The sequence below is a fragment of the Metopolophium dirhodum genome, chromosome 2 (genome assembly GCF_019925205.1).
Source record: "Metopolophium dirhodum isolate CAU chromosome 2, ASM1992520v1, whole genome shotgun sequence".
In the NCBI taxonomy this organism is placed as follows: Eukaryota; Metazoa; Arthropoda; class Insecta; order Hemiptera; family Aphididae; genus Metopolophium; species Metopolophium dirhodum.
The window spans coordinates 30,412,168-30,436,629 of record NC_083561.1 but is presented as its reverse complement, the minus strand read 5'-3'; the positions used below and the strand labels follow the sequence as shown (position 1 = coordinate 30,436,629).

General features: G+C 29.4%; 2 protein-coding genes across 3 annotated transcripts in view; both read left to right on the top strand.

The window, feature by feature from the left end:
* Nucleotides 1-2,293, top strand: part of LOC132939295 (dynein axonemal heavy chain 5-like) — a 30,886-nt gene extending 28,593 nt beyond the window's left edge. Inside the window, exons 64-65 of one of the 2 annotated variants that reach the window (XM_061006382.1) lie at nucleotides 400-698; nucleotides 1,906-2,293. In XM_061006382.1, the coding sequence (XP_060862365.1) occupies nucleotides 400-698; nucleotides 1,906-1,942 (336 nt within the window). In that variant the 3' untranslated portion in view covers nucleotides 1,943-2,293. Of the gene's footprint in view, nucleotides 1-399 lie in introns of both variants that reach the window. The other variant, XM_061006383.1, reaches the window with a different exon arrangement.
* A 2,750-nt stretch (nucleotides 2,294-5,043) lies between these two features.
* On the top strand, nucleotides 5,044-14,938 carry LOC132939002 (uncharacterized). The gene is made up of 8 exons (XM_061005991.1): nucleotides 5,044-7,869; nucleotides 7,968-8,048; nucleotides 8,155-8,687; nucleotides 9,707-9,923; nucleotides 12,775-13,148; nucleotides 13,445-13,643; nucleotides 13,717-13,980; nucleotides 14,148-14,938. The coding sequence occupies exons 3-8, from the start codon at nucleotides 8,164-8,166 to the stop codon at nucleotides 14,565-14,567; spliced, it is 1,998 nt and encodes a 665-aa protein (XP_060861974.1). The 5' UTR covers nucleotides 5,044-7,869; nucleotides 7,968-8,048; nucleotides 8,155-8,163; the 3' UTR covers nucleotides 14,568-14,938.
* The last annotated feature ends 9,524 nt before the right edge of the window (nucleotides 14,939-24,462 follow it).

Below are 24,462 nucleotides of genomic sequence, written 5' to 3'. Positions count from 1 at the left end.
TATAGGTAATTATTTAGTGATTTGTCACTATAGTACATATTATGATTGCTTAACTATACTATATATACTATATAGCTGCAATAATATAGTGCAATGACTTAAGTATAGAATTAATGCTTGATTAAATGGTTAATATTACCATGTTAAAAAAAATTGAAATATGCACATTTACTAGCTATTTCACTATGTATCTATCGGATATAAGACGTTAAATAAAATATACATTAACTTTTTTTTTAACAAACTGAAGTTAGGTAATTATTTTCATTAATTTTCCTGCCTGCGGTGAACTTGTATTTACCATGTAAGATGTACTTACCTATAATTAATATATGCACTCATTCTATTCCAATGCGTACCTGTGTTTTAATCCACACGGAATATTTCACGTTTTTGTAGGAAGTAACAAGAGCACATCGGGGGTGGGCGTTGGATTCGGTGGTGCTTCAGAACCTGATAACTCGCCACAACAAGGAGGAGCTGAGTGACTCACCACCGGAGGGCGTGTACGTGTGTGGCATGTTCTTGGAGGGCGCCAGCCTCGACCGGAAGACTGGCAAACTGGTGGAAAGCAAGCCAAAGGTGCTGTACGAGCAAATGCCAGTCATCTACGTGTTCGCCATCAATACGACCGCAGGCAAAGATCCAAAACTGTACGAGTGTCCGATCTACAGAAAACCGCAGCGGACGGATCTCAAGTACGTGGGTTCAATCGATTTCGAGACGGACAATAATCCTAGGCACTGGACCTTGAGGGGCGTCGCCCTGTTGTGCGATATAAAATAAATAATACGATCGATAATGAATTATATTATTACCTATTTACCGATGTAGGTACATGACAAATTAGATAGGTAGGTATCATCCACGGACTAAGATTAACAGGTCTAAAAACCTTAGATCCAGTCTTGTAAAAGATACTTTTAAAAAGTATTCAAGTACAGATACAGATACTTTTTTTCATAAGTATTTACAGATACTTTCAATTCATTTTTTTTTTAAATATGTTTTACCTTTTTATATTGGCCTAATGATCATATAGATAAATTGAATTATTAGTAAACTGAATTAATTTTTTATTTTAGCACTATCTAGTTTTACTTGAATTAATTAGAATAAGAATAATTCAGCATTTTTTGGTCTTTGATGTATGTACCATCAGATGTATGTGACATAGTAGATATTGTTATAATCATCAAGAAAATTATCAATCGACTATCGTTATGTTTTGTATATACATAATTCGAGACTCGAGTAAAGGTATTTCCAATTTTATTAAGAAATCAACGGACTATATACATTAAATTTAATGGATACCTAGTATAGGCCACTAAAAATATTACAATATACCTACCAAAACACACCATGAACGATCTATAAATAAAAATCTTGTACAATTTCAAATTTGCCTAGATAGCCTTTATAATATTATACTATTATACCTTTATGATAAAGGCTCTCTAGTATTGTCTATCAATCATATACATACATATATAACATAGAACAAAATCAACCAATGAGAAGTGGAGAACTACGAAATGGGACGGAGGTGAAGGAGATGCGCATACTGTGCAAAACTAGTACAACTGTGGTCTGTAATTATAATACCTATCTAATTTGTCATGTGTGGTATAAGGTACTCGAATCAGTAGGAGTTAAAAGATTTTATCATGGGGGGAGGGGGGAGGATGGGGTATGGCTGATTTTTTAACATTATTATTTTACCATTAAAAATATAATGTATGGTTATGTTTATGTCTAATATCAATTTATAAAATTATAGTAAATACAAACTTTATTTATAACTTAGGTATACAGACTTTATAAATATATTAAAGTATTAACAATATTTTTATTATATTAGTAAATCTATATTTTTGTTTTTTTTTTTGCTAATTCGTCCAGTACTTTGTTGGATGTTATATTTATAACCCCACGATGAACAGCCATAGTAAAAAATATTACCACCAAGTCCACAACTTGATTTTCTGTAATGATATTAGTGATCTTACTTATTTTTTCATCCGCCGAGCGTTAAGAAGTAGAGCAACTTGCATCAAAATAGCTAATAATTTTCCTTTTATTAGACATGGTAATTATTATGAAAATGTAAAATAGACAAAATAGTCAATATTACAAAAGACATCGACCGCATAATAGTAATATACTTTAGGGCCTTTCTTACGATGTCCGGTTAAAGTTAACTGACACTTGACCGGACATTGGAAGAACGGCCCTTAGTACACTACACGGACACACAGTAGAAAACAAGAGTACGATAGAGTAATGACGAATCACGCCGCATTGACGTAGAATGGTGGGAGCTAAGGGGGCTATAGGGGGTTTAGCACATTGTGTAAAAGTTTACTGTTTTATACGTCCATATTATGTGAGAACTGAAAACATTTTCTATTATTTATTTTGATGTCCGAAGAATATTTTATTTGATAATTTAAATTTTAAATAAAAAATGCTTATTATGAAGAACTGTATTGATAAAGATGATTTTGACATAGATGCTATTGTATCAGAAATTAACAAAAAACATTTTTCCACATTTACCAATACCTATAAGCTTTTACAAGTAGCACTTACAATTCCAGTAAGTTCTGCTTCTTGTGAAAGATCGTTTTCAGTAATGCGGCGAATAAAAACATAGCTAAGAAATTCTATGATTAACGATAGATTTTCAAACCTATCGTTACTTCATATTGAAAGGGACTTAGATAATATTATTAAATCTGAAGAGGTTCTTAATATATTTGCCCAAAAAAGCAGGCGTTTAAACCTTATAGTCCAGCGTTTCTCAAAGTGTAGGTTGCGACCCACTGGTGTTATATAAGGCTTATACTATAGTAATAATTTCCTATTTAAAATGTTTTTTTTTAATATTTAATTCAAATACAAAATATGTATTTGATAATAATATGATGTATGGTATATTATTTATTTATATTTTACTATATAGTGTGCTTCTTTAGTCCTTTTTATATTTTGTTCCTTTACATTTTTGTATAGTGATATTTGTAGAATAAATGTTCTGTAGCTGAATCATTATAGCCCTAATTCGAATTAATTTCCAAGAATTTGTGGCAGGGTCGTTGATACTACAAAAATGGCTATAGCCTCCCACAAAAAAATCATCACGGTGATAACTAAATATTATGAGTTATGACAAATAATAAGGAATCGATGTTTCAAGTTTTCAACCAACTAATGGCCTGGGGCTGTAGCTACGTAATATTGTAAAATGTTCTGGGAAAGAGTAAAGCTGGTTGTTATTGATAATTATTCCCATATTATATTTTGTGTAAACAACTAAATATTAATAATAATAATATCCTAGTTCCTAGATATGAGTAGATAATAATATAGTCTTGTCATATAAACACGTATAAACATATTCTAACGCATTCTGTCGAAATTTACAATAGTTGATAATATGTTTTTAGAAAAAAAATAGAACAACATTTAATTCATTATAGAATATACTTTATTATAAATTGTTATAAATATTAAAAAAAAATTCACGGGGGATCTATACCCCTCATCCCCCTTCCCTTGTTTGACCACCACTGACTCGAATATAATTTCGAATTCAGATTATCTAATACAATAAACTATAGCTATATTAACCGACTTTGCCCGAAAAAAATAAACAATTATTATAGTGGGCTTCAGTAAGTTTTTAGTGATTAATATCACTCATAATATTTTGTTATTTTGATACTGGAATAGTTGCAGTATGACTACGGTACCTATATTATTTTTAAATCCTTTACTACGGTAACCCTCTTAATCACAAAAATCTTAAGCACTATACATATTCTCATTTTAAACTGGTGATCTTCTTAAATTCTTAAATATATAAGTCTAAATGTCTTAGCCACGTGTGTACCGTTCTCTCCTATAATTGTCAATTCATTTGTCCCATTATTCCCATGACGCGGACAGGTTGTCAGAAATCAATTTTGCGTAAAAATTCCCGTTTTTCCTAATGTTTTTCTTTTGTTTTTCACGGTGATTATGAAAACTACTGGAAATTTTAAAAAAGTACCAACTAGATTCACTTTCCTATCATTAAAAGATACTGTTGAAGAAAATCTAAGCACTTTTACTGTCCTAAAAGTGATGACAGACACAAAAAAATAAACACACATTATTGTAAAATCAATACAATCGTCAATCATCGCTCCGCTCAGAAACTGAAATGTATGACTATAAAATGCGTAAATTGTACGATAGGTATCGTACGTGAAAGTGCACTTTGAGTATTCAGCGGTAAGTTACTTGCATACGTTCTCCGGCCACCAGCGGTTGCACGACATGTCGCAGACACGCGAAAGTGCGAAATCCTCTGGTTGTATTACACCCTGGTGTATTGTTGTACTGATGAAAGAATAATTTATTCTGAAACTCATAGTATAATATTGGAAATTATTAATAAGCGTACCTATACCTACATTTGAAAATAGTTACAAAAACTTGTCATTATAAATTATTATAATATCATTCAGCGCTTTATTGAGTAGGTACCTCATTGTAACCTGCAGCTTACTTATTCACTGATATTATTAAATTATGTTCGCAACGTATGTTTACGCATGTAAACATTACAATATAGAGCTGTGTCCCCACTCCCCATTCATTACCTACTTTATTATTTAAATAATTATTTTTACTCTAGTTTCATTTTTATTTTATTATTACAAATGAAAGCGTTCTGATGTAGGTATTATCATTTAATAAGCTTATAAAACTTATAGGTAGGTACCTACTTAATAGGTATAATTTTAACTTTGACTGAATACATGGCGATCGCCCATAAATTAGAGTTATCGCGATGGTCAATTATAAAACTTGAAAAAAAATATAAGTTTTACAATTTATACCTATTGTGTAGTGATATCGTTGGTATTTACCTATATTATGTACTTTTCAAGTAGGTACAACATTTTAGTCAGCAATATGCTAAATGCTTATTATTATTGTTTGTTCATTTAAAATTTTTTAAATTTTATATATTGAAAATGACTCTTATAATTCATACGTTGAAGCTCTCACAACAACCAACTGCTCCTTATGGAAGGCAACCAAATCCCTACTACGGTTAAAACAACCTTCTCCCCCTCTTCGCAAAGCAGATCACTCTTGGGCTATCACTGACCTCGAAAAAGTTAACATATTCGCTGAGCACCTATCGAAATGCTTTACTCCTCATGATATACAGCCTAGTGCATCACAACTAGAAATAGTGGATAGCTCCCTCAATTCACCCCTTCCCATGTCACTTCCCGCTAAAAACATTTTATACATCTTTAGGCAAATACGCTGATGACACGCTAATAACCGCCTCCCACGAAAGCCACGTCACAGCCAGTGAAATGATCCAAAACCATTTAAATATGATCAGCTTGTGGGCAAACAGATGGAGAATCAAAATAAAATAAACGAAACTAAATCTGTTCAAGTAACTTTTTCACTACGTAATCTCGATTCTCCACCTGTTACGTTAAACAATATAACAATTCCTAAGGCAAACAAAGTTAAATGCCTTGGGCTAACTATCGACAAACGCTTAACATGGAGCCCACACATAAAATTTAAACGTAAAACTGTTAACTCTAGACTTCACATCCTTAGACCACTCTAAAATCCAACCTTTCCAATAAACTTACTATATACAAATCAATAATTTGACCAGCTTGGACATATGGTATCCAGTTATGGGGCTCTGCAAAGCCCTCTAACACTAACACGCTTCAAGCTTTTCAATCTATCTGCCTACGATTAATAACATCTTCTCCTTGGTATTTCACAAACAATAATCTTCACAAAGACTTAAAAATTCCTACACTCAATCAATTAGCAAAAGCCCATTACTCTAAATTTCACTCCAACTTAAATTCTCACAGTAATCCATTAATAAAGCAACTTTCTTCCACCTCACTTCTTGGCAATGTAATTAGGAGACTCAAAAGACAGTGGCCTAGAGACCTACTAAAATAATAAAAAAAAAAAAAAACCACGACATCTAAAATGTTCTCGGTCGGGTGGTGCTGCTGAGTGCTTGCCCACAAATGTTAAATTCTGTTACTTTATATTATTAAATATCCTATTTGCTCATTGTACATAATGTTGTATAGATTGTAAATTACTCAAATAAATAAAAAAAAATTTTATATATTATGAGTTTGAAGATGAATTTATCTTGAGGGGACTAAGGCTAAGACCCTAGCCACCCATTATAGTAGCGCATATGGCTTATTATCACGACTAATATTTAGGCTGTTGGAAATGTTCTACATTTCTACCACAATTAATACAAATCGCGATCATTAAAGATCACGATTTCAAAAGAGAATAAACCGCTTTAGCACATCGCGACCACAATTTAAAGATATTATATTAAAAGCATGACTAAATAAATTTGTTCAGTCATGATTAAAGGTACCTTAGTATAACTTTAATCGTGATCGCGATTGACGGCCCAACGTTAGGGACGTTGTGAAACTATCGATATGAATAAGTATCGATACTTTTTTTCGATATTTGAGTATTATTTATTTGATATTTTCATTTCGATATTTACTCAGTATCAGTGGAAAATACTTGTATCGAATCGGCTTTTTCTAAAATAAGAAATAATTATAATTGTGTCAAACCACAGAATATAACGCACTCTTTCTAACCCAAAAATAATCATTTATTTTGGCGATGTTCACTAACAAAACTGGTTTTTCAGAAAAAATACTTATCCACAATAGATTAGTATTAGGTACAAATTGAAGTATTAAAAAAAAAAATTAAAATTAAAAATAATATTGTCACATCTTGCCCAAATAAGTTTTTTTCAAAATAATTTTTGCCCCTTAAATTTATAACAAAATCACAAATTGAGGTCACATGAAGTCTTGAAATTATGACTGAGAAAAACCGAAAAAAATTAATTAATTCCGATATTTGCTACCGATAAAACAAACGATTAACGTAATGAGTACAAGTATCGATTCTATCTTTCATCACTACTTAACAGTCAACGGACAACGGCCGCTGGCGGCCGTACCGAGCCAAATTTCTCCCACTCTCGCGCTCGGTCGTGCACGACGGTCGCCGTTCAAAACTGTACGACAAGTATGCGCCGATTTCAAATAAAATTGTACGTACCTAAACGTTTAGCGCGAGAGTAAACAGTAATATAAACAGGTATATCATAATAGTGGTGTTAATTGGAACTGACTGTAATACTGTATCACTGTATTAGTCTGTAGTCTGTACACTGTGTATTGTTCTCAACGGGCTGACGGCGGTAGCGCGCACGTCGCGAACCGCCGGTTCTTGGTGTGGGATGCGCGCCGCTGAACGTAAATCGGTCACGGAAATGGTATAATAATATTCTCTTTTGAAATTCAAATTGAGATATTAGTCATATAACCAACGTTAACATAATACCTTGGGTCTAACATCATGTTGATGCGCGGAAACGTTTTCATACTCTTCTTTTCTTGTTTTCCGAATGTTCAGATCATAGGTAAACAATATTCTATGGTAAACAAAACCCCAATCAGCTGATCGAGTTTCGCTTCCATATTTTTCTATGGCCATACGATACCGGTAGAAATAGATAGAAACGTCCGCCATATCGGATTATGATTTTTACCATGGACTAAAATAGACTCTTTAGTGGCGTCGCCGTGATTATTACCGAGAATTTTTTTGCATTCTACGACTAGGACCTAATCAGCATTAGAAAAAACATTTTGATGCCATTGATTAAATCCAATTCTGATGTTTATTATTTAATATTTGAATCTATATATAATATTATATTATTCTATGGTCTTGCACTCTCTACTTGTGTTTTAAAAGGTAAGTTTTTAAATTAATTCATCCAGTCCTTGTTATTAGTGTAAGTATAAGCATTAAACATAAATACTAAAATACGTTATTATTAATACATATTATAGTTATAACTTGGATACTTGGTGGAATTTGGAAGAAAATTCAATTTTACACTATTCTATTATATAGGTATTCACTTTCTAGTTGTAAGTATTGAAACAAAAAGTATAATAATATTATTGAATGGATTTTTATTACAATAATAACTATAACACAATGTTTTGTTTTAAATATTATGTTTTACCCCATTAGGCAATAAATATGTTTACATCAATGTTTAAATTGCTTTTTAATGAATGTGAGAAGAAAACAAAGATTGCGACGCATGCAATAGAATTTGAAATAGCTGAAAATACTCAAAAATATGTCAAAGAACTACTTACTGAAATCAAGAAAGTAAACATAAATGCAGATAATGGTGATAGTTGTTCAGTATCAAAAAATAACATTATTGATGCTATTCAGATACTGCAAGATATTCTACATCATTTCTTATCTTCTAAGAGTCATTTATATGCTTTCCCAAAATATTCGAATAAAAGTACTTTAGTTGAACATTTTGACTACACAAAATGTGCAATAAACTCATTTGGAAAAAACCGACTAGTATCTGCCTTAGTCAAGGACCTCAATACCAAAAGAATTGTAAACCAAATAAATAATATTCAGTGTTTATTTACGTGGAACATAGAACCAATCAATAAGAAAAATGTAATTTTATGGATATGGAATAAATATGGAGAATATAACTTAAATATATCTTCCTCTGAATTCACATTAGAAAGGTATGTAAGTATTTAAAAATAAAATGCTATTTATTAAAACTGAGATTGAGATGAAACCATTTTTAATATTGATTAATACATTTGTTATGTATAACAATATACCTCAATAGATATTATACAGGTTATACCAATGATATCCTCATTGACCGTTGCATAATGTTGCAAACATTTTATTAAGAGATGTTAGCGCATTGTTTATTTTCTGTCTTTGGCCCACGCGCAACATAGGTATACAAAACTTTTAACACATTTATGCAGAATCATTTTTTTTTATTAATCCAAGAGTAATATAACCCAATAGAAAACCGATAGATGAATCGATTTGTCTTAATATTGTTTCAAAACAATTTAAATATCATTTAAATTAACAAAAAATAGTTTTTTATTTTGAAAGTCGAATACAAAGTCAAAGTCAAATAAAATATAAAACCAATATGTCATACCCTCAAAAATATTATCCTCTATAATTTTTGTAATAGGTAATTTTACTTTAAGATTACTCAAAAATCATACAAATAATTTTAGGTAAAAGCATTTTATCTATGTTACACATGGGTCTGAGAGAAAAAACGAATAATGCGCTGACATCTGACATCCTCAAATAACCCTACAAATTGTAGGTAGGTATCCTTAAAAAATGCTTGTACAAGTAGGACAAAGTTGTAATGAGTTTGCTTATCAATAAAAATATTATATTTTTAATTAATTTTTATAACAAATACTTAACTTCTTTTTAAAAAAATAAAAAATAATAATAATGATGATTGTTTTATTACATAGAAATTATATTTTATACAATTACATTGTATACTATAAAATGAACTAAAAATCAATTTTTAGAACGTTTGTATGAACAAATAAAATAACATCTCACTTTTATTTTTTTTTATGTCATGATAAAAGTACTACTATTATCATCTTGAAGAAATCCGGAGGGGCCAAGGCCCCGGCCTAAATACGCCACTGTACCTATATAATATTTGTTTTTCTAAATTATTAATTTTGATTTATTTTTTTAGGTTTATAGGTAATTTAATTATTTCCTATGAATTTTTTCATAAGGGTGAACACGAAATAGCCCAGATTAAAATATTGGAAATAGGAAAATGGCTTGAAGAATTAGATAAAGGTACTGATGAGTTTTATTTATCTATTAATACTGGTCTTCGACATATTATTATGGCTACCTTCATTCATATGTTATTTGCTACAAATCTTACAGAAGAATGTAAATGGGTAAGTTATTATGTATTTATTTGTTTTTATTTTAATACATAAAGTATATTTTATTTATATACCTACATATTGTGTATCAGTGATAAAGTATTTAAACCAAATGTTACTTGCATAGGCACCGGATGACTTTTAATTATAAATACGATAATATTAATGTTAATGTTTAACCGCCTTACCATAGAATGGGGTGAATAGGTTCATAATAAATATAAGCAATACCTTAAAATTGATCTCAATGTCAATCATTGTATTTGTATATATATTACGGGTAATGGTAAAATTTGGATAACGTCGACATTAACTGGATAATAAAACATCAGCCATATGTAATCATTAGTTGTCATGTATATTACTAAATGTTGGCTAATGTTAACATTGATATAAGCCAAGAACTTTTGGATAATGTCTTAACAATTATAAAAATGTATCATGCATGAAATAAAATAATTTTAAATTATTAATATTAAATATATTTAAGACACAAAAGATATAATATAATATAATATTATTATGAGTTATTATTAAACAATATGAGTTTATTTTTAATGAGTTACCTACTAATGATACAGCATTAAATCGAGTATTTTATTTAATAATACTATTTCAAATATAGAATTAAAATGTTATCCTTTATTATTACATGGCATACTTTGATGACATTTTGAATTGCACAAAATGCTAGATGATTTACACTTACATCAATTGGTGTCACATTTTCCCTTACATGAACACCTTTTGTATCCTTGATCACCACTATCTGACATTTAAGTCACAATTTCCCTCAATGATTTTTAACATGTACCACCTCATCTAGCGATATTAGAGGCAACAGACAAACACTAAAATGTTTATGATGTATAACTGTGGCAAAGTACCATATTTATTGCCAAGTTTATAGTATTGTCCATCCTGTAAATAGAATATTTCTTGGGTCTGTGGACATCAGGTAAAGAGACTCACACTGTCTCAATGTGGCTGGGGGAAACTTATGGATAGACCTAAATTTCGTTAAATGGTTTTGGTAAACCATAATAAAGCAAAATTCACTATCAGCTTGAGTTTGCATGTCAATGAGATCAACCTGACAACGACTATTAATTTCATGAATAATCGGTTTGAATTCAAGGCTTTTTCTTTTAGATGACAGTTATATGACAAGGGCCACAGAATTTTAAGAACATAATTACAGCTTCTTGAGTCAAGTGTTTGTATTTTTTTTTATTTCTGCCATCATTTGATATTTACCACCATGACCAATATTAACACGTACCTACCTCATTTAGTATATCATTTAACTTGTCATTTTTTATGTAATATAGTAAATTTGTACTACCTTTATCAACAGGCGCTATAAAATTTTCTCCAAATATTAATTTCAAATTTATTCAAACAACAAGATTTGTTGCCACCTTTCAATCCATTAATTGTATTTACTATTTAGTTTTTTTCATTTGATAAAGAAGTTGAATTATCTTTTCGTTTTTCGGACAACAGTTTTTCAAATAAATGATAAAATTCTGTTTTTCTTTCAAAACACTTGACAATATTGCACATTTGCACTCGAGAATATCACGTGTGAAAACAGAGAAATCTACAGATCGGCATCGTGTATTGTATAGCACATAAAATTATAAAGTTATAATAAAAATATTGTCCAATTAGGATACTATAGTATTATACCTATTACCATTGATTATAAATACTAATATTTATAATCAATGCTATTACCTACATATCTAGAATACTAGACCCATTTATTTTTCACTTTATTGTTTAGATAAATTGTTAGCTAAGATAAGATAAGTTAATATACTCTGGCATTTCAACGATTTATTACTGTGATACTGTAGTATAGAGAATGGTAACTAAAACTCTTACCTATTCTATTTAATATATAACTTTTAAGTTTCAACATTATCCAAAATTGACTGGTTCATGTTAACATTATCCGTTTAATGTTGATATTTCAGTTTTCTAAACAAAAAATTACATATTTGCCAAAAGGCATGGCTAATGTCGACTTTATCCAAATTTAAACATTAACCATAACATATATAAAGTAAAACAAGTCTCCATAAATGATATTTAGGAATAATTTAAATGTTGCTTCTTAGTTCAAATACCAAAATTTAACTTCAAATTCATAGAAAAAAATTGTGCTTATGGATCTTTAGGTAATATTTTTAACTCCAGTTACAACAATTTACAAAACACTTTGTATTAAAATTTTAAGCTTTTTAACAGAACTGAAACAATTTTATTGACATCTATAGAAAGAAAACTAGAAAATCGAAAATTTCAAATTGGTATTTATAAATAGTTCAATAAGTGTAAACATTTAGAAACTTATTACCTATATAAACATTGGAGAAAATACCAAGTATCTACAATATTTTTAAATTAGTCGTAAATAACAAAATAACAAAATCAATTATTGTCAAAAACTGGTTAAATTAAAATTACAAATTTTCTTTAATTTTTTTTTTTGTTCTCAATTTATAAGAAAATTACTGCACATTTAACACTCTAAAGTACTCAATAATAGTTATTATACCCAGCCATATTAACACCGTTCATTTTTTAGTTAATATTAGTTCAAAATATAGAAAATGCTTTTATAATTATTTGATGAAAATTACAAGTATCTATATTTTTCATAAAGTAAAATCAGTTTTTACTTTAATCTTCTAAATTACCAACAAGATTTCCTTTCCTACTTGAAAATATTTTGAAGAACTATAGAATTGAATTATAGAAATAGAATAATGATTCATTCTCCTCCACCTACATCATGTCTTATGTTTCACTTAGTTTACAATACAATATATTAAACTGAACGTTAATTTTTTAGTTATTGGAAGATATTTCATCATTTGCAAATATGGATTCTAAATTAAGAGCTTCTGTACATGCAATACGTGCAGCTGTATTAATTGAATACAGTGAAAATCTTGTCTATTTGTCAAAAGCTTGTGATATGGCCAAGAAAGCATGTGATTTAGATCCTACAACTTCTCATTGGTATTATATTCATTCACTTGCATTGACAGCTCAAAGACAATTATCGTCGACACATAAATTGATACCAGCTGATGATGAAATAAATGCAATTCATCAAGCAATTGTGTTGTCTAATGGAAAAAATCCTCTTTTCAATTACCATTGGTTGGTTATGGATGATATATCTATAAATAAAGAAAACCAAAAAATTGCAGATATGATCAAGTATGTAAAAAACTCTAATTATAATATACTATTAATCTTTTATCTAGAAAATTACTTTTCCAATGTAATTCTCTAAAATATTGCATTGATACACTGTAGTTAATAGTGCGATTGTCAATTTACTTAGTTAAAAATAAATATAATAACCTATTTATGAGAAAATTTAGGTGACTTTTAAAAGTAAAGTCACCATATTAAATCCAGTTTTAAATCTAGCATAGGATATAAATATTATTATTAATAGTAAATATTTACTAAAACAATTTTAATTTAGTAGTTTATTTATTTTTTTGTAGATCCATTATGAACATAGGACCAAAGGACCCTCATTTGGTAGTTAAATGTGCTAAAACATTGATGACTCTTCCACCTATGGATAGAGATTTTAATTTGGGAGTACAATATTTGATAAAAGCTTTTCAAATGTCACAAAATGATGGGACTGTTTTAAAGGCTATCGGACAAGCAATTGAATCATATTTTTTTGACGAAATTGTAATATAATATTTAGAAAAAATATTTATATCATATTTTAGTTAGTTTATAAATATATATATTTTAATTATAGCGTAAAAAAATGAATCTCAAAACAACTGAAGTATTACAACTAGAAACTGAATTAGGACTCATTGTGAAAAAACATAAGAATGGTGAAGATCCTGTTCCTTACCTAACTGATTTGGTTCCTAAATATAATGGACTCAATCAATCAAAAATTATATCTCAGTTATGTTCATATACATTATTATTTACAAACCACTTAAGATATAGTATTGAGCAATTTAATAAGTTAATTGAACAACCAGAAATTGTCAATAATGATATAATTGTTGTAAGTTTTTACGAATAAATGTATACAAATATTAAGCTTTAAATGTCAGCCTTGTTTTAAACATTGGTTTTCTTTGTTTAAATTAACCTTATTTTTTGACTAACATTTCATATTATTCTCAACTGTATAATATGCTTTTATTAGTAATATAAATTTATTTGTTTCAGCATCACATTTCATCATTTGGTTCGAAGAAATTTAATTTATCAGAGCTGATTTGTAATGAAATCAGATTGGCTACAAATGCTAGTGGTACCTCTTCTGATTTATCTTATTATTATGAAATGCTATCTAAAATCATAGAAACAAGTAATTTTAAGATAAAAGATGTTGACCCATTCATGAAGGCCAATCTAATAGTTAATTCATCTGCTAAATCAGCACTTACAATAACAGTTCAAAGTAAGACTGAATTAGCAGATAGTGACAAAAATGTAACTGTTCATAAAAATACTATTAAAAATAAGAAAAAAGGAAATCCTATGGCAAAGCAGTTGCAAACAACTGGTGCATTTATGCAAAAACCTACATTTGGCAATACAAAAAAAAACAAGTGGGAAAAAGTGGAGATTTCTTTAACAAACTAATTGCCAAGAACTTAGATTGGCCTAAAACAAATGCAACAGTCTCAAAATCTTTTTTTTTTATAGTGTAATAATCCTTAAACAGTTTAACTAAAAACTATTTTATTTTTTTTAACATTAGGTACCTTAATTTAATATACCTAATGTTTCTTTTGATGATATTAGTAGATATTTGAATTTAATTAATGCAAATTTTAACTCAGCAAATCGACAAATTTTATTTCAAAATCTACTTCTCCCCTATTTCCTACTTGAAGACTTGAGGTTTAAGTTTATTTTTTATTTTTTTGTAAAATATGTACAATTTGTTCAATTATTTCTTTGAAAAAAATTATAATTTTACTTATAATTAACTATACTGTTTTTTTAGTAAAACAAATGAAAATTTGTATGTGTAAAAAGGTTTTACTTATAATAAAAATTGCAAAGATTTTAACAATTATGAATTATTAGTAAATAATGAACACAATTATTTTGTTCAACAAAATACTTAATACATACTTGGTATATTGCTCCAAAATTAAATAATACATAATATACAAACATTTACAATATTCAGGTAATTTAATTTGGAATTTATATATATCTTTGTAAGTAACTACTAACTTGAAGAAACTCTTGATGCCTTAAATTTACGAAATAAGTCACTTAGATAGTTGTTCATCCTAATTGATCCACTTCCTATAAATGTAACTATACATCTATATTCTATAGTCTATCCAATGAATAAATCATGAGAAATGTTATATACAGACATTTTGAAAAGAAAAAAATGTTTTCAAACTTGAATCAAAACTCACAAACTCTGATCAAGTATATAAGTATATAACTAAACTCGCTCTGAAATTATTTTTAATTTTTTTTTTTTGATTGTTGTATGATAAGATATTTGGTTTAGAGTGAAATCACTTGAAAATGTAATTTAAGGTTCCTTAAAAGTTGTTTTAAAAATTGAAAAATTTGAATTAGTTTCAATTTTTTTTAACCATTCAAAGTTCAATATTTTTATGAAATTTATCAAACTACAAAAATGTGTTAACTATTTTGTAGTAAAAATGCATACAATTTTTACATCTAAAATTAATTTAAGTATAATTCATAGTATTTATAAGTATATTTTACTAGAATTTAAAGAAAAAGTTTATAGTAAAGCCACATACCTTTTTTATGAGCAACTGAAGTTTTTATTTTGACGATGTTAGATATTCAAACGTATATTATAATGATTAATTTTCACACAATTGTTGTTATTAATCAAAAAATATTACCAGTATAAACTTGAAATATCCCACTATTATTTATTTATTTATATTATAGTTTTAAACTTTACATGATGATATTAAAAGTATTAAAACTAATTTTAAGCTATTGTGGGCATTTTCAGTTTTATTATTTATTTTTGTTTTTTTATATATTCCTATAAATATTGTTAAAATATTTTATGATCTATAATCTGTATACATTTTGAAAATTCAAAACGAAGGTATCTATCTATTTAAAGAAATTTATAATTATCAAAAATACATAGGCACAATTTTTTTTTTTAATTTATCATAATCACTAAAAATTACAAATTATTTTACTGTTGAAAATGTAATACAAAGTTAGTTGATCTTACGCAGTAAACATGAAATATTGAAAATACATATTATTTTATTTTGTTTTATATAATTCAAATGTTTACGTTTTAACATGTTTCTTATAATATATTTTTCGGCTATAATTCAAGAGAAAATGTTTAATACGCATAAGTAGCTTATTATTGAACATAGAAATGAGTCATAACTTATATGAAAGTAATATTGGAATGTTTCAAGTATCTACAATTAATATTTGAATTACCTACCTACAATAGAATAATATCAAAAATCGGTTCAAGAGAAATTATTATTTTATGTGTAAAACTTATAAACATTTATATGGTTAATGGCTTTACGTTAAACTTTATTGTTAAACTCCAGTTTTTGACTTCTGTAATTACATTTTGAATAACATACCTACCTACCTAAATATATATATGTATATATTTATATAAGTATCTGCCTACCTACCAAATGTTTTTACAATATTTTTTTTTTTATTATTTTAACCTGACCCGTGGTAATTTAGGACATTGGGTGGTTTTTAACTGTGGGGGAGGCTACTGTAGGTTTTTGTAAACACGTGTGTTTTTAGTTTGGCTGAATTTCAAATTGGGCACCCGTAGGTTTCTACCATGACCGTTCAAGGGATGACGGCCTCTCTCCAGACACATGTCGGACGTGCGACGGTGCGCGTCATAACGATGCCTTAGTCCGCTCGGCCACTCCGTCCCCCTTTTACAATATTATAATTCAACATTAAGAAATATCTTCTTTATTAGTTAGGTATCTCACTTATTTGGTACAAGGGCGCCCATCAATCAGAACATAGAGGGTATAAAAATATCATAACAAAAAACTTAGAACCAACAAAATTGCTTTTATAACAGAAAATAGATATAGGTACAGCAACTTTTGAATGTACCATCTACAAATATAGTGTCCGAATTCCATAGCATTTTTAAATTGCTTAACGTAGAGAACCCTACTATATTTGTTTCTTTACTATTAACTGATAAAAAATTTTCATTTTTATTTGTTTTAAATTCCATGTTGTCAAAAATGTAGTGTAATTCCAAAAACTTACCGACTTCGCTCTATTATACGCTAGTACCTACAACAGTAGAAGTCGAACATTAATTCATCTGCCTGGTTGAGCTGTGTTTTAATAAGGGGTAGGTACCTATAGGTTTTTCATCCTATTGTACCGAAATATCCTTGTTTAGTTTTTGGTTAAGTATTGAATTAAGTGAATTTTTCCAATAAAATTTTCGTCTAGGTGTATTCCTAAGAATTTCACAGTCATCCATACAGTTTTATTCGATTTCTTGGTTGTTTATTTGTACTAATGGTAATTTTCCAAAAAGATAAAATTAAAAAATAATTTTAAATAATTTTTTGCTTGGTTAAAGGTCAAACGTTTAAAAATGTTGTATAAGGCTCTTATTATAATTTATTCTTATACCAATTGAAAAATATTGAAAATACAAGGTCCCAATATATTTTTATAATCGTTTAAAGCTAGATTTTCTGACACAATTTATCAATGTGCAAATTATTTTGAGATAGATTCATAAACTTATTTATTTTTCTATCTTATATTTGAAAATTGAATACAAGATTCAACATAAGTAAGTTTTAATACCTTAGACAAAAAAAAAGTTTACTGGAAAGTCTTACTTTTTATAGGTAAGCGTTTGAAGTTCAATATTTTACGAAATTAGATATTCACCCGCAAATGAACGATTCAAGATTGAATGTTTTTCTTAGTTTGTATTGTAATTTGAAAACAAATAACCACAGATACTTGAATTTTTCACTAAATGTTTATTTTGTCATTTTCTATAATAGTCTACACATGATAATATTTTTAAATTATTTTGCTTCTTTTTTTTTTAGGTTTTTTTCCTATAAAATATATCTATAAAAAAAAAGTCCTGTGTCAAACAGTTTGAAAATGTAATAAAATGTTCTTCATAGTTTTTAAAATAGCAGTTCAAAACTATTAAATATACATAGGCACGATTTTTTTTAAAAACATTTTAAGTTTAAATATCTACAATATTCTTCAAAATCACAATAATTTTGAAGTTAAAAATGTGTTTAGTATTCAATTCTTATAAAAATGTTGATCATTTAAAACAAGGTTTTTATAAATCATAAGTAGTTCATATAATATTTATAACGTAACCAAAAAACTAAAATAGATAAACACAGGTTTTTTATAAATAGGTATTTCAATAAAATTTCAAATTTGGACGAAATTCGATGTTATAAACATGTAGAATAAACACTCCAAACCTAAAATACAGCAAAGTGACTTCCCCGGTTTTTTCATAGTTATTTTTTTGCGATTTTTATCGCATTGAAACTCCAGCCCTATTGTTGTATTGACAAAAAATAATACGTGATTGTCATAAGAAATTTTTGGATTCCTATATAATATACTTTCGGCGTAGGTACCACTATTAAATCCCATTATTTTAATGCGTTTGTGAAATCCGTCAATCCGTAAACTTTCAATCCTTTAATCTTATGCTTTGTAATTGTAAGTGAACCTATTAATGTGATGAAGTCTCATCGATGCCATCAACTCGGTAAGAAAAAAAAAGTTTCAAAATGCCGTTAAAAACTTATACAACATTCCAATTTATATTTTTCAAGCCGTCAGTGGAGTTTTAATATTCAAACCAAAAACTTCATTAACGGTAATGGCCTATCGAGGTAATTATATATATCGAGGGGGGATGGTTATATAGGCTCTTAGAACTTGGCCAAAGTCATTACCTAGAGTTTTATTGTTGATTGGAAAATTGGAAAGGGAAAAAATACGGTCAATAAATTTGCGCCGGACACGTCTTTAATAATAATTTCAATCTTTATTTCGTTAACATTTTAAGCATCAAACAAATCCAAATACACGCACGGTGGTCGAATAATAATTATGATCAAAATATCACCTACTAATGAACAATTTTTAAATTAAAATTATGACCACTATTGGTTTTTATACTAGTTTATAATATAATATATTATAAAATAGTATATAGCTAGGTATAATAGTATAATATTATTAATATTATTATAATAAGGGTCATTGACAGGTAAAATAAATTGTGAATAGGTTTTATATTAAGGACGTCGTTCTAGTTTAAATAATAATTACAAAAGTGTCGTCAGTGTAATATATAACGACGTAGTTGACGAATATTTTATCCAGTGCACGCTTTTGGCAATTCGACGTAATTTATCTACAAGAATGAGTCCACGTTTCCAGTTCTCTAGTAAGTATTTTAGTAAGTTATTTTGTGAAAATCTAATCACAAGGGGCTTTGGATAGGCAAATCGAGCACATTTTTTTGTCGTTTCACAAATAATAAATTGTAATATTAAAATATACCTAATACTATTTTTTCAAGGCCACGCCGGGCAAGTTAACGACGCTTTTCGCCTTTTATGTCTATTCCATGGTTTGTTGTGCTTACATCAGTTTTTGAAATGTGTTTAACATATTTCAAAGCTACCCTTATTATGACCAAACTTCAACCCTCTTGACTCTTGAGGCACGGGAGGTAATTGAATAATCCAGTACATAATATATCTAATAATAAATTATATAATACACGGTAACAGTATTTCTCGTACCTTTAAACAAAACTGAGTGGGAGATCCTTTATATATGGTTAATATTATGAATATTATGTTTATGCGGAAGTTTAATTAAAAGCATTGAATGGCAATAGATTTAAGTAAATACAAACAAGATGATTCCGCAGTGAACACTAATTATTTAATTATTTCGTAGCTATTTATGAAATGTTATATAAAATGTTCAGAAGTGATTTTTTTTTACTGTAGATAATTTATACAAAAAATGTAGCATCGTATATACTAGAACCGAATAATTGTGTCACTCTTCATCATAATGTCGACGGAAATGGAATCGAACAAATCCCGTATCGCGATACAGCGCGCTGTCGCTGTGTATTACAATATGAAAGGTAAGGTTTTGTGCTCAAGTATAAGAAAAACGAAGACTTCCGTCTATATTATACAGTTGAGAAAAACAACGATTTTACACCGATGGTCCACTGGTTATATCCGGCCGTCGGAAGCAGCGCGGCGTCGAAGTCATCCTCCGGAGCGTATTTATAACTATACGCGCGTGGGCAATTAGTCGCGAAATAAACGTCCGACGATTAAGCGAAACTTTTTTCGACCTATCGCCGTCCCGGTCGGACATATAAACGTATATATAACTTGGGGGTTTGAGTGTTGGTTGGATGGGAGGGGGGGGGTGGACCGTTGACGAGGAGAGTAGCGGTAATCTCGAAAACGTGCATATGCGCAGTGGGGTGGTCGCGTCCGCTTAACGACCGAATCGCGAGGGATGTGTTTAAGCAGCATGCAGTACGACGAGTTGGACGCAGTACAACGAGTTGGTTAGGCGAGCGGGTGAGACGAGGCTTCGTCGTCGGGGAGGTAGGTATATATATTATATAATGACTGGTGAAGGTCGGGGGTGGAGGGTATTCGATAAATCTACGGGAACTGCGATCATCCCCTCCGCGCCTACCACTCTCTCGGTGCAAGGGTCCCCGACAAACTGTTCCGGCTGCAGTCTAATTCCGGAACGATGCTGCAGCGGTGGTGGCGGACTTCAGCCTATAATTAGTGGCTAAATATCCACCGCCCCTCGTCGATCTCTTTGCGCCGAGGCCAGTCCGTCTCTATGTATATAATTATTGCCGATTAATTACAACACACACACACATAACGTGTGTTTATCCCCACCGCCTAACGACCGTTTAAATTGCGTTGTTTTTAACCCGGCACGAGCAGCAGCTGCCGCAGTCTACGGTAATATATATAAGTGTAGAGGGGTAAGTCATCAATTTCTGACTTAACCCCGGAGGCGGCGCGGCGCTCGGTGCGTATATATGTACGCGCGATAATCTGTTAACGCGACCATTCTTTTTTTGATGTTTTGAAAAGAACCTAAATAAAAAATGTTAATCCATTATAATATATTATATATTATGATATGCATATCATGACACACTGCGGAATTACGCATATTACACTAATTGGTGGTCCCCGGTGGCATTGATGATACACTCGTTAGTGTAGGTAGTTGCTTTTCAGGGTATAATGCAGAACAATTTAATATAATATGTATGTTGGTATATTACATATTAATAAGTATTAAAAAATATTACTTTTCTGCCGATAAAGCTTTATCATTAATTAGTAATATTGTTTTCTATAACTATTATATCAGTAACAAAAACATCGTGTTTTTTTTTCCAAACAATTTCTGTAAGTACATGAATAATAATTATTGCTAAACATTATTTTAATCGATTTCCGATTCAAGTATACATAATGAAATTTCAAGATCAGGCGATACGAATAAGATTAAAAATGAACATCGTATATTATGATAATATTTAATTGTAATGTTTATTTGAATAATACGCTTAAGTATATAGAGTCTAGACAGTAGACATTGTTAGAAAATATTGCACAAATATTCAACACCTAACGGAATAGATCCTCGAAGTGCAATATTCAGAATATACATCCCAACTCCAAAGTTCCAAGATTAGTTCACCATCATCTAATGCCCTAATGACAGAATGCTAATAATGGCTATTGCTACCGATAGATCCAGTAAGACGAGCCACTGAGTCAGTCAACGAAGTCTGCGCTGTGGCGCTGTCTGTATACATTGGATAATCAGTAAAAAGTAAAATATTTTTAGGTATGATTTATTTTAATGATATGCCAATAAAAAAGTTGTCAAAGGATAAGCATAGAGTTTAATAATGATTTACGAAAAATCTATTTTTTAGAATATTTGTGGTGAACGATTTGTAATTTAAACATAATATTATATTATACTAGCTGATCCAGCTGGCACTTCGTTGCCCGTTAAATGTACCAATTCTTTATGACTCAAACTTTGTTCAATTCGTTATTTAATATTCGGTGTATGGTGTATGGTGTTCAAAATGTATCTTAACTTTTCTGTTGCCCGGAATAAAACTTCTGATTCGCAGCAGTATATTATCAGGTAGGCAATCTACCTGCGGTAGATCGCGGACCCCGTGCTGTTTGTACGTAAGTGTATGATTTAACTCTAAAGTATCAAAATTGTACCAAGTTTGTCATTTTTCCTTAATTCCACCTACGGAGGATTAATATAATCAATTAATAGAAAAGCCTAACGCAACCATATTAAAATCCGATGAATAAAAAAAAAACAAATTTAACACTTTTTAAATTAGCCTATCTTCTTTCCAGAGGTCTAATCTACACACAAACATTCATTTTTATCTATACTAATATATAAAATGATAGCGTTTGTTTGTATGTTCGGGATAAACTCCGAAACTACTGAACCGATTTCGAAAATTCTTTCACAAATACAAAGCCACATTCTTTGTGAGTGTCATAGGCTAATTTAAAAAGGGAAGTGAACACAATCAAAATTTTTGTTTTTTAATGGTTGCTATGGGTTATATTGTTATATATTATATAGAAAAAAATAATTGTATAGACGTTGTTGTTGTTTTTGGCCATGTCGCCAGGTGTGCACTTAAGAGGCCATAACTCCAGAACCACTTATTTCACAGCGTACAAACTTCACAGAAACCATCTACATATCAATCTTTATATGTCCTGAATTTTTTATCAAAATCAGTAAGGTGGATCTTGAGTTATACAATTTATTCAAAATGTACACTTATTTATATATATATAGATAAAGTGAGGATATCTTTTAAATGGTCATCATTAATTGGACAAAGCAGCAGACCTAGAAACGTATTATCTATTCTATACAAGAAATTTAAAAAGTAATCGAATTTACAACCGGTCCGTTATTATTTCTCGAATTTGCGAATCACTATACGTGTGATTTATACCAATAAATGTGAGAAATATCTAAATAGAGCCGCCACGTGAAAAGCACGAACATTTGGACGTCTCAGAGGAAAGCTTGAAGTGTTATATAAGCACAGCATAACTGCATAACAGTATAATGTTAAATTTATCATATCGAATAAGAGTTTTTTTAATAAATTTATTTAAGTTTTATATTTTATAGTTTTGTACATTGTATGGTATATATACTTATAATAATCCACCCTAGGTATGCACGGCCAACGAGCTAAAATGCTATAAATAAAATATTAATAATATTACTATTATTAAATATTACCTAAATAGTAAAGTCTTATTATAAGAAAATAAAAATGAAAAAACAAAGGAAATCGGCTTTCCCTGCCACTGATATACATGTATATGCTTCCATGATGTTCAGTGGCGCAACCAGAATTTATTCAAAGTGGAAGGGGATACAAACAAATTTATTTAATTACGGTTTTTTGTTTCTTTCCTGAGTATATAATATATGCGTATATTTTATTTCTTAATAAACATAATTATTTACAATTATTATAACCTATATAAGATAAGATCAAAAACTTTCGTGTTTTCTGAAAAAATAACGAGACGTGTCTTGCGTTAAATCGATCAACCTGTAGGTATACATTCCTAATAATATATACAAGGTGATTTATTAAGCGTAAAACACTCATTATCTCAAAAAGTATTAATGTTTTTGAAAATATTTTTTATCCTTATAATTATTTAAGTTTTTTACTTATTTGAATGACAGCATAGAGTTTTAATTTCATTTTCCAAAGCAGAATATTTTTTTAAGTATTTTAATACATAAATATCGAATTTAGGACGAGTAGTTTATGAGTTATAAGTATTTAAGGTTTAGACAAGCGGAGTAGTGGACACACATTTGCGGGGTAACCCCATACCACTCCACTCCGCCCATCTAAACTTTAAATGCTTATACCTCATAGACTACTCGCCCTAAATTAGATTTTTATGAATCAAAATACTTAGAAAAATATTCTGCTTTGGAATATGAATTTAAAACTCTATGCTGTCATTCAAAAAAATAAAAAACTTAAAAAATTATATAGATAAAAAATATTTAAAAATATAATTTTTTAATAAAAACATAGTTTTTTAACAACTTGAAACTATGTAAAAAAAATATTTTCAAAAATATTAATACTTTTTGAGATAATGAGTGTTTTACGCTTTATGAATCACCCTGTATATATATATCATATACCTATACGATTATACCTAACTGTGGCTGCATAATAATAATATAATATAAGCTGGCCACGACGTGGAGTCTACATCTCGCGATTCAAAGGCCCTCGGCGAATGCCGAACACATACGTATATTATATATAGTTATAAGGCACATCATGGTATCCGGTATA

Coding starts and splice junctions, on each gene's coding strand:
- LOC132939002 (XM_061005991.1), top strand. CDS start 8,164: ATGTTTACATCAATGTTTAAATTGCTTTTTAATGAATGTGAGAAGAAA. Junction 9,924..12,774: donor TTACAGAAGAATGTAAATGG/GTAAGTTATTAT, acceptor TTAATTTTTTAG/TTATTGGAAGATATTTCATC. Junction 13,149..13,444: donor AAAATTGCAGATATGATCAA/GTATGTAAAAAA, acceptor ATTTTTTTGTAG/ATCCATTATGAACATAGGAC.